At 40.6% G+C, this 12,076-nt stretch overlaps 1 protein-coding gene across 5 annotated transcripts in view; it reads left to right on the forward strand.

Moving 5' to 3' along the window:
- Nucleotides 1–241: 241 nt before the first annotated feature.
- The window catches only part of FAM184A (family with sequence similarity 184 member A), a 110,989-nt gene continuing 99,154 nt past the window's right edge, over nucleotides 242–12,076 (forward strand). For all 5 annotated transcript variants that reach the window (XR_008958971.1, XM_026504704.4, XM_057311116.1 and 2 more), the window contains exon 1: nucleotides 242–881. Coding sequence is in view for 4 of the 5 variants with exons in the window: in XM_026504704.4 (XP_026360489.1) it covers nucleotides 714–881 (168 nt within the window). In the remaining variant the exon portion in view is untranslated. The remainder of the gene's footprint in view (nucleotides 882–12,076) is intronic.

The following is a 12,076-nucleotide window of genomic DNA, read 5'->3' on the forward strand; positions in this document are numbered from 1 at the left end:
GCCCCATCCTTCTCTGAATTGTTTACGTAGAATCGCACGCGTGGCACACGGGGCTCACCGCCCAGGTGGGAGCTTGGAGATCCCCACCGCAGGGGGAAGCACCTAGCGGCGAGGTCCCCACAGGCCCTCGCGAAGCGCCGGTACCCGCCGCGAGAGTGCAGGGCTGGCGGCGGCGGCGCGGGGCGGGGCTTGGCTGCGGAGAAATGACGTCGCCATCCCCGCGCGCTCCGCGGGCCGCGCGCCCTGGTAACGGCAGCTCCGCGGCTCCCGAGTCCTCCTCCATGTCCCCGCCTCTCCCCGCACCAGCCCGCCCCGTCTCCTCCTCCCTCCGCAGCCCCGGCGGCGGCCGTCTCGCTAGGTCCCTGCCGCGGGGTGGGAGCGGGACCTGAGGGGCCGCGCTGCCCACGACGCCTCCGCCAGGCGTCAGTTGAAGAGCGGGAGAGAGCGGGCCGGGCCCGGGGCCGCGCTGCTGGACCCCGGGTGTCTGCCCCGCGTGGGTGTCGTCTGCGGCCTCGATCCGGCGGGGCTGCCCCGTCCCTGGACGGGGGTGACCGGAGGGTCGTGGACCGGAGGACGCCTGCGGCCGCACCCAACAAACAGCGAGGGCCGGGTTCGGAAGCGGCCGGGGCGGCTTTTGCCTCCCAGACGCGGTTGCTCCGCGGTCCGCCCCCGGAGCGCGAGGACAGGTGCCCCGGCCGGGGTCTGTCGGGAAGATGGCGACCCCGGGCATGAGCTGGCAGCAGCAGTATTACGGCGGCTCCGCGGCCGGGGCGGGCAAATTCGCGCCCTCGCCGGCCGCTGCGCAGCAGGCGGGGCACAGCATGGACTATAGCCAGGACCTGCACCTGAAAATGAGCAAGAAAATCGCCCAGCTCACCAAGGTAAGGGCGCGGCAGCGGGGTCGGCACGGCGGGGACCCCGTGCGGGCCACTCCAGCCTCAGCTGCCGGGCTGGGAGGCTGCGCGCCCTCCGCCCGGGGCGAGTTGAAGGGGGCTGCTCTGGGGAAGCTACAGCCCGAGACTAAGCTCCAAGAACCGTCAAACTTCGGTGGAACGCTGGAGGTGCTCATTTAAATTAGACAACTCAACAGCACGGCTGGGTTTAAGGGACTTGCACTCCGCGGCCCTTTAGGAGTAACCCGGCACAGAACAAATTAGTATCTACTTCCTTTATTGCACAATAATAAATCGCTTTAGTTTTGGGCTCATGCATCTGCCCAGACTCCACGAGCCTTTACACTACCGTATGAAGTACAGTACCGTATTTACCCAACATGACCCGGAATCTTCCCAATTAATCAGTATCTTCTATTGTTTACGTACTTAAGAGGAGAATAAACCTGAGCAATGAGGAGGGTAAAACGTACCTTGTGTGCCGTTTGGGGGATTTAATGAGTCATTCCTTATTCTGACAATGTCAAATAAGGCTTCTTTGATGAATCATGTGTCTGCACTTAGATGTTTCAGTCTATCAGAAAATAATTTTCAAAGAGCTTAAGCCTGCAGATTTGGTCAACTGTGGTTTAGGATGGTGAGCTTCTTTTTTAGGTAATGTTGACGATGAGTTGATATCTGAGAAGTAAGAGCAATTCAGATCAACTGATTCTATTGCTGTGTTTAGATCTCACCGGCAATCTTTCAATACCCCTTAATTGCAAACAGGTGATTTGTGATGTCTGCAAGTTAGTAGAGGTGAGCTTAATGTGTTTAAGCTGAGTCAGCTAACCACTTGTTAGTGGTGTGAGTATGATGAAGAGAGGTGGGCATCCTAGGTGTTTACTAATAGGGAAGCCCTGAAGTCTGATTCTTTTCAACTTCAAGACTCCCATTATATAATTCCAGTACTAGTTGACACTATTTAGAGGGTAAAGTAAAACAGTTGGAAGAAAGGAAATGGGAGTGAAATGGGGATTGAAAGAAGGTAAAAAGATTTTGGTGAAAAAAATATGATAGATGGTAGAAAGAAAAGTAACATGAAAGGACTGAAGAGTGAGGGCTCCAACGGAAGAGTAAAGGAAAAGGAGCAAGTACGTAATAGTAAAACTCAGCCATGCAGAACAAGGCAACACTGGGGGAAATTTTGTTTTCTGATTTTTGTTTTAGGTCCATGCTGTCTCAGTTTGCTATGTGCCCGTTATTACTGTTTCCTCCTCTGACAGACGGTCCCCATATTCAGAGGAAGGAACGCCCAAAAAGAAACAATAGTGTATCATCAGGGCATTTATACATTTGGGAGCTCAAAGCCAGGTTTCTTGATACTGTGTTTGTTCTTCAGAAAAATAATGTTCAGAATGAAACACATGGATATTTATGTATTCTGACTTTCTTGTGGTGTGTCCACAACACCCATTGTTCTGGTTTTAGATTGTAACCCTCTAGGTTCCTACTGTAAGTAATAGAAACACTCAGTAAGTTGGTAGTGGAACTGTGTGCAGTTTAATGAGGCTTCTCATCTCTCTGGTAAACTGCTTTTCTCTTTGCTTATGTTTTTTCAATTTTCAGTTCTTTTATCAGAGAAGAAATTCACAACTGTTGAAGGTTATTGATAGAAGAGTTGAAGAGTATTGATAGAAGCTGTTATCACGTTCTGTTTACCCACTTTAATGAGGCAGGAAGCTGCCCCCATACCAGTGCTCATCAAGGCTTGCGTGCTATACCTAATCTTTACTGAGTGTTACTTGGACTCTCTGATTTAGTGTTTATAGTTACAATCTCTAAACACTCATGCCACCTCCTCTGCTAAGTGCCCCAGACATTTAATCCCTCATACTAGAGTTTCTCAGCCTTAGCACTTTGGCATTTTGAATTGGCTAATTACTTGTTGGGAACAGGCAGGGCTGTCCTGTGCATTATAGGATGTTTAGCAGCATTCCTGGATTCCTGGTGCTACCTAGTAGATTCCGGTGGCACCCCACACCTGCATGACACATCATCATGACAATAAACATGTCTCAAGGCATTGCCGTATGTTCCCTGGTAGGTGTGAGGACTCATCCCGTGTTGAGAAGCACTGACTTATACTGGAATATACTGTCTCTTGCATTTATTACTAAGATAAGATATGAGAATGAAATAATCAGATGAAAGGACTCTGTTGCAGCCAACACCCTTTAGTTTCTGAAATCTACAATAAGACGTGCTTCCCTTATGTACCATCTTGGAAACTGTCAAATTTTACAGTCACATATACTTCTATTTTGTAAATACTATACCATAACAATGATATCATGAGTAATATTTCAACTGTTAGAAACTTTACTGGTATCTACTATATAGAATTTTCACTTTTGGAGTGTTTATTAATAAATTCACATCAGTAGAGGTAGGTTGGCAGCTTAGCTTATATTTCAAAATTAGAAGTAATCATTAAAGTAGGATTTTATTTCTTTTGGTAATGAGTTAGTAGTACACACTCTTCAGCATTATAGTTAGCATGGCTTGGGAATCTGACTGTCTTGAGTTAAAACTCCTGTTCTGCTTACTAGTAATATGACCTTGGGCAAGTCATAATTCTGAGCCTCTGTTTCCTAATCTTTAAAAGAGGGGTGATGATATTACAACTAAGATAGTATGCTCTTAATTCAGGCTATCACTGAAAAGAGAGCCTGTGCCAACAAAGTATTAGTAAAAAATACTGGATAATAATATATTTTTTAAATGTTCCTCTCTTTTTAAACTAGTCTGCATTTAATAGCATTGTTATTGTATTTCTTTTGAGAGTTTTCTATGAAACTCTTTTAAAAATATATATGGTAGTTGTTCTATTTGAATAGCAAAGTTTAAATTTTTCACATGTATCCTACATTGTTGTGGTACAGTATTGAAAATACATGCATTTTCCAGACACTTGGCTGGCTGTGAAAGGGTAAGGATGAAAGTAATCTGTATTACAGTTTTGTACATAGTAAGACGCAATAGATGTTTAAAAAGCCATCTCAGCTGCAGACATATTTGTTCAGATTCTGTTTCCTTAAAACCTAACATAGCAGCCATCTCCTAGAAAGGAGAACAGTAGTTTTTAAAGGACCTTTTATGTAAGGGACACTTCGCTAAGTGTTAGAGATACAGTAGGGAGCAAGACATAGTCTCTGCCTTTTAAAGTGAATCTATTGTATTTAGGCTACTCTTAGTAAATCTTAAGAATTACTGTTAGATTTTTGAGTCCTGTTATGGCAGGGTTCTGGGACTGTTAATGGCTAAACCATCTCAGGATAGGCAGAGAAGCTGGATGGCTTGAGTTATGTTTAGTAGGACCACATTTGTGTACTTCTCTACTCTCCTCTTTAGTGCATGAGGGTGAAAAGCAAGACTTGTGGGAAGTAATTATAAAACAGCTTTTTTTGTGTTATTCACTGTCCCTTTTAGTTTACTCTCTGAGGCTGGCTCATCCTCTGCCCATAGATAAACTTGACTTTTCTGGTTGCTTTTAGAGAATACAGATTGTCCTTCAGTAACTAAATTAAAGAAGTCTCAATTTGATTATTAAAATGTCCAGTGCTGGGGTGTCTGGCTGGCTCTGTTGGAAGAGGATGTGACTCTTGATCTTGGGGTTGTGAGTTCGAGCCCCATGTTGGGTGTAGAGATTACTTAAAAAAAATCTTCAAAAAAATAAAAATAAAATGTCCAGTGCCTACAAATAAAAACCCCAAACCAAACCTAAATTAAGGATGAAGCTTCTCCCCCATGTCCATTCTCAGCCAATAATTGAGGAAGAGGGACATCATTGACTTTTTTCTTCTGACTCGGCTTTTCTACTCCTCTTGCTTTGTCTTGCCAGTCCTACTAGTTTAACACTTTCCCCTCCCCCATTGGAAAAGGAAGAAAGGAAGAGAGGAAAGACTAGCAGTAAACTTTATTTGAATAGTTCATGGTAATCTATCTTCAGTGCTGTTGTAGACTTGGCACACATTTAAAGCTCATTCTTTCACTCCTGCATCTTGCACCTCCTACCTCCATTGCTCAGGATTCCTCAGCTCAGGTTGCTTGACAGTGAGAATGCATCTGTATTCTGGCTGGTTGCTTACTCCTTCCTCAGCCTCTTAGATCTGGCAAGACCTTCATGTTTATTTTGCTGAGATCTGTTCAAGCTTCAGGTAACCCTCTTGGATTGATCTAGATGACCCCACCCCAGATTACTCTGTTTCTTTCCCATAGGGCCCATCTTGGTCCATAGGGAGCATTCATTCTATGTCCAGACAGACTCTGATAGTGGTCCCAATTCAGCATCTCTCATTTCCTCTCACATACCTCTTCAACCAGTTTCTCATCCTTTCGACTTGCCAAGGATGAATCAGGTGCCACTTCAGTATGCTCTCCTAAGTGCTTGAGACACATATCAAGATCTTCAAGTGGTCCCATCAAAGCCTTCTCCTCTAGGCTTTAGATGAGTGACAAGCATCTGTCCTTTCTCTTGAAGACAAGGACACTTGTTCCTGTAGCTCTCCCCAAGGAAGCCTTCTCCAAAACCCTACTCTGTAACCTCTTCAAGGCTTTTCTCACTGATACTGGGTGTAGGAGGTAGCACATCTCAAGACTCCTCTCTTTAGACCGCCCTTTTCTTTCTTTCTTTCTTTTTTTTTTTTTTTTTTGAAATTTTGAGAATATTCTGTCACCTGCTTTGAAATGTCAGTTGCCTTTGGCTCTCAATAGAAACTTCCCTTTTAATATCTTGTTATGTTAGCTGCTCATCCAGAGCCTCCTTAGTCGATTGTACTTTTGATACAGTTCAGTCTGGGTATCACTGATATAACTAGTATAAGGTGGGGTATATGGTTCCAAAGAGCAGGAGTAGTTTCTTTGTGTTCACTGTGCTCAGCATCAAGTCCTTCTTAAAAGTCTTCTTTGATACCCAACTTATGTCTCCTCCTACCCCCACCCCTCCTGAAAACCGCCCCGCCCAACCTAGGCCTTGTTAGGCTTGCCTTACTCTGAATTACTATAACATTTATTGTCTGTTGTACTTGTTGGTACTTAATAATACAGATTTGTGAAATGTTTATTTCGTTTATAGATATATCTTGTTTCTGTAATTTGAATATAATTTCCTCAGCTGTAGAGACTATTTTTCATATAACTTTAATATAAATACTTTGCACGTAGTATAAAAGCTTAATAAATATTTATTGAAGATGATGGTGGTGGTGTTGATGGTAATGATGCTGTACCCAGTAATTTTGTTATACAGTAGGGTTAGTAAATATTTCTGAGGACTATATCTGCTACTCTTCTGGGTTAATGTTAGATCACTTCAGCTGAATTAAATTACTTTTAAATATTTAAATGTTTATTGGTTTCCTCTTAAACTGTTTCAAAAACTGTATTATTTCATAATATACTTATATTTTTGATGCAAAAATAAAAATATAAAGCACTCAGTTTAAAATATAAATATTATTTGCCATTGCAAAAGGTAGGTAATGGATACCAGATTCTAAGCAAATAAAAAAAGTCTTATGATCAGTCATTTAATACTAACTCCTTTTACTATATCCCAAACAAGGCTGTGTTAATATACTAGTGAAATTTTTAAACAATGTGTTTTATGTACATTAAATACAATCCATTTTACACTCGTTTGAATTTCCTAGATACTGTTTCATAATACCGTTCAGTCTTGGTTATGACCTGGGTTGTTTTGGTTTCACACATAACGAATGCTGCATCTTCCCCCCTTTGTTTCATTGCAGCTTTGCCATTCTCTTGTGTAGTAGCTTGGGTGTAATCTTTTAGTTGTAGTTGAGTGGTTTGAATTAATTTCTTATATTTTACCAGTGGGCACAAAAACTTGATATACAGTTTATCAATTGTCCAAATGCTTATAAAGGGACTGCCTGTAGAGTTAAAAGGTTTAGAGCTGAAAGAAACCAGATTCTGACCAGCCTAACCCTCTCACTTTATAGGTGTGGAGGTTGAGGGCCCAGAGGCATTTGAAGATTGCACAGCTTGTCACTGGCGGAACCTGAACACAAATCCAGGTCTCTGGATTGGTCTAAGAGAAGGGCAGCTGTGCTAGCTAGTCTCTTTTGCCCGTGTCTGCCTTCTCTCTAATACTACTCATTCATTTCCTAAGAAGCCGCAGAGTTGTCTTGGTGGTGGTGTTTTCACACTGGAACCATGTTTTGTTTACCATCTGAATCACAGACTTCTGGTGAAAGTGAACCCATGTGCCCCCCCCCCCCCCCACACACACTTAACAACCTCTGGATATATAGTTGTACAGTATGTTAACTGTGGCTTTGGTTAATTTTTAAGAGCTATTTTTATGTATTCTCAGATAAATGTCATAATATTTTTATGTTTTAATTAACAGCTTTAGTCATTCCAGACTTAAAAAATGTTTTAATTGGAGACTGTCATGCTTGGTGTCAGATTTACTACTGGGTGGCTATTTTAAATGTTTTTCCTTTGCTTGGTTTCTTAATTGGATTATCGCTTAGGTCTCATTCCCAAAGGCAGGAAGTTGGAAGTTTTCCTGTTTTTCTCCTTCCATCCCTTTCTCTGTGTTTTTTAATGAAAATCCTTTGCAGTTTTCTAATTGCCAACCTCTTAAAAAGGGGGTATGAAGGATAAAGGTTCAGCAAAATGTGAGTGAAGCAATCTGGTAATCTTTTTTTTAAGATTTATTTATTTATTTGAGAGAGAGAGTGAGCATGTCTGCATGGAGAGGGGCAGAGGGAGAGGGAGAGAGAGAATCTTCAGGCAGGCTCCCCGCTGAGTGGGGAGCCTGCCGTGGGGCTTGATCCCAGGACCTGGGGATCGTAACCTGAGCCAAAATCAGAAGTCAGCTGCTCAACCACCCAGGCACCCTGCAATCTGGTCACTTTAATTCTGAATGGCAATAGGAAGTAACTGGGGTGGGGAGGGGAGGAAGAATTTAAAAAATGATATTCTGTCCTTTCAGTTTATCTTACGAGATCTAAAAAGTTTCTAATCTTTGAGCATTCGAATAAACTTGGATATTATGCCATGAAATGGACTGATGTGAGTAATGGAAATTTGTTAAAGCCATACTTGTTTTTTCACTACAGGAAGTTTCTGTTTTGTAGACCAGTTATGAGTGAGAAGGACATTAAGTGTGTCAGAATTGTTACTCCCCAGTCTTTTTTGGAGATAAACATCTGAGGAGAGGTGGGAGACAATTGCTAACTGAATTCAGATTTTTTTTTTTTTTTGGTAAATAAAAATGATGTTATAAATGGTAGTTTGATATGGGGGAAATATTACTACCAAGTTTTATTTTGTATTGCAAGTGTGACCTGAGCCACAAAGGCTTTTTTAGATTGACCTGGGAACTTAACAGTCCTTTAAGTATTATTGGAAAATAGCCTCTGACTGCCAATCAGTTAACATATAAAAGTGAATTTTGGGAACACCAGTCTTTGCAGTTGGGGATTGCAGGTTATAGTCAGAATTTTGGTATACTTAACATTTGAGACCAAAGCAAATATTTTAGAAGATAATAAACTTTTTATTCCTAGCTTTCTATTAAACTACGACAGTGAGTGCTGTCATTTGTAAGTCTCAGACTTCGTTATTGATTACATCTTTGTTTCCTACTAAAGCTTTGACAAAATGTACAAAATTAGTGAAGTTGAATATGTAAATATTTGTCCTGCATCTTTTACCTTCATCTTGAGAAGTAAAAGGAGGTTAGAACTACCAAAAGACCCATAGTAGATGGAAAAGCAAAAGACTAAGTGATCAACCAGAATACTTGGAATTTGGACAGTTTAGACTCAGGTCCTAATTGACCACATAATTTATTATAAAGGAGATAGTATTTTTAATGACTTCTAAAAATTACGAATCTGTATTTCCTAATATATATGTACCATCTCTATTTTGATTTTAAAAAGGTTTGAAAATGAAAATTTGGTGTACAAAGTACATTGCCAATATTTAAGTTATCTCTAAAATTGACAATTTTAGTAAAATATTAGGATAAACCCTATTCAAAATTATTGGAGACTGAGTTATTTTAGTTGACTAGAAGTTTCTGTAAGTATTGATAATTTTCTGCCTTCCAAAATAATATACTTACACTTAAACCATACCATTCATAAGTTACATGCAGTCCTTTATTATCTCTGGATCATTGTTAGAATCGTCAGTATATGCATTGAAGATTAGGCCAAACCTATACTAATCCTATGGCAAATGCTGAAATTTTATTTCTGAATAAATTCCATTACTTCTTTTTTTATTTGCCCTGTCTCTCTCATAAAGCGAAGTGCAAAGTTTGAATATGCACAAATTCTAGACATTGACTTTCTGGTTGGGAAGATTTAGTTTATTCTGCTGAATGTGTGTCTGTGTGCTTACAGGTATTTGCATTTTTCATCCTGTTCCTTCTGAAACACTTCCTAACAGAAGTTCATCCCTCTCAGAAAACATTTCATAACTGAAACCCTAAATAATATCCCATTCTTATTCTTAGGTGTTTTTTCTAGTGAAACACTTAAAAACAAAGCGCATGTAATTTTGAGGGGAAGTTGTGTGTGTGTGTGTGTGTGTGTGTGTGTGTGTGTGCATGTATAGATGTGTGTTTGATATAACGGTCTGCACAGAGTAAGAAAAGGTACACTTAAATATGACTAAAATCGAGCATATAGATCCGTATGGTTGGTCAACTTTTGTTGAATGCCTAGTCCATGAAAGATGCTGTGGTAGGCACTATGGATTATTTAATACTAAGAATTTATCATTCCACTTCTGGACTATATTTATTTTTCATTTTTTTTTTTCAGTAGACCTGTGAGAAAATATCAGAATAAAGCAGGTGAACATTTTAATCAACAGGTTAATTTAATCTGACAAATTTTAAATGCTTAATTATGGGCAACTTTTTGGTTGATTTTGGGTAGAATTTATATATCTAATTTTCTTAAGCTGGTGCCTTCCATGTCTTCTTCAATAAGGTTTTTAATAATAATTTAAAGAATAATGTTGACACATTCTCTGGTTACAGATCTGTAATGTATTTGTCCAGGGGGTAAAGGAGGTAAAGGAAACTTCAGTCTTCTGAAACCCAGGAGTTAATGGGTCTGTATTAGTTTTAGATCTCTCATGGGCAGGCCAGAGAGCCACAGTCCCAGAGCCGTATGGCCCAGTGAGGCAGCAGTGCCTATCATGTAGGTCAGAGGTATAGGTTCACTGGGTTAGATCCCAGTTTGAATTTCAGATTCACCACTTATTAGTGTTTGACCTTTGATAAGTTTTAACCTGTGAGAGCCTCAGTCTTCTCATCTGTAAAATGAGAATAACAAAGCCTATCTCATAGAATTACTGTAGAGACTAAATAAGATAATTTGTGTAGGAGAAGAGGTCAGTAAATGTCAATTTCTACCCATTTTCCAGGCCCCTACCACTTGGTTCAGCCTTTAACAATTAACAGGCTTTAACAATTAAGTATGTTGGGGTGCCTGTGTGGCTCAGTCAGTTGAGTGCCCGACTCTTGGTTTCAGCTCAGGTCATGATCTTGGGGTCCTGGGATCCAGTCCCATGTCAGGCTCCGTGCTCAGCAGGCAGTCTACTTCCCCCTCTCTCTCCCTCTGCCTCTCCCCCCACTCATGCATACTGTCTCTCTCTCTCTCTCAAATAAATAAAACAAGTATGTTTTTGTATATATTTTCTCTTTTGATGGAGAGATATTCTTATTATTAGGGACCACAGCTATCAAAAGTAAAGGTTTAACAGCAAATGAAATACAGTTGATTCTCATTGCGATGGTTATATTCTATCAAGTTATGTTCTAGGGGAAATACAGGGTTATGTTCCTGACACCCTCTGGTCACATTTTCATCAACCAGGAAATATAGAACTTTGTTTTATGTGCTTCTTATTTAATACATATTATCTGTTCAGTAAGAACGAAATGGAGGGCACCTGGGTGGCTCAGTCAGTTAAACACCTGCCTTCGGCCCAGGTCATGATCCCAGGACCCTGGGATTGAGGCCTGCATTGAGCTCTGCATCGGGGAGCCTGCTTCTCCCTCTCCCTCTGCCTGCTGCTACCCCTGCTTGTGCTTGTGTGCACACTCTCTTTCTCTCTCTGTCAAATAAATAAATAACATCTTTAAAAAAAAGTAAACTCATAGGCGCACACACTTTCTCTCTGTCAAATAAATAAAATCTTTAAAAAAAGTGAACTCCTAGGCAACAGCATTATAGCTCATGCGTGAATGAAGCTTATCTAACATGCTGCGAGTGTTAGATTGTGAGGTTACATATAAATTTTAACACGTAGGCGAACTAGGAGATATGGAATCCACAATAATGAAGATCTGTATCTAAAAATGGATACAGAACTTTGCATCTGCTGTTTACTTAGCCCCTACTCTGGTTTTTCAGCTGTTATGGGCCTGTGTGGCTATGACTCTTATTAATACCCTGAACACCCTCACATGACTGTGACTTTGACTCTTATTATCTCGCTAAGCACCCACAGATGAAAGGGGAGGAAAGGAGAGTGGGGGCACGAATACTCATCTTTTGTGTGAATTGCCAGCACCAAGCAGCTACCCTACAATCATAAACATGGGACAAAATTACACGATTCTTTCCTTGTGTATAAACTGTGATCTTCATAATCTGAACTTGAATCTACCACATTGCCCCAGGTCAGAAGGAATAAAATATATAAGTTATTCCATGGTATGGAGTGAAACCTTTGGAAATGTAATGTTGACTTAATTTAATTAAAAGTCTTAATTTTTTATATTCATCATTTGCTTAAAATATGTTTGTGGTTCCTTCACAACACAAACTGTCAGTGTGGGAGTTGTTTTTGTTAAAAGCCTTTGTCTAGGTATCTAAAGATAACTAGAAATCTTATACTCTCTGGGGCTCAGAGCATTTGGTTGGAAGTTTCTAAAGTAAATTTATGCAACATACAGAAAACTTAAAATATTTAAATAGAGAATATTTTGGCAGATAATTAGACTTGACCTATACCTTTTTAAAATGACCTAGAAGAATGTGTACTTTCAGTGTTGGTAATAGTAGAGAATGTTCATACCTGTCAATACCTTCTTATCCCAATTCCTGGTGATTTTCAGAAAATGCTGGTGAAAGGAGCCT

This window comes from Ursus arctos, unplaced genomic scaffold, assembly GCF_023065955.2.
Source record: "Ursus arctos isolate Adak ecotype North America unplaced genomic scaffold, UrsArc2.0 scaffold_13, whole genome shotgun sequence".
In the NCBI taxonomy this organism is placed as follows: Eukaryota; Metazoa; Chordata; class Mammalia; order Carnivora; family Ursidae; genus Ursus; species Ursus arctos.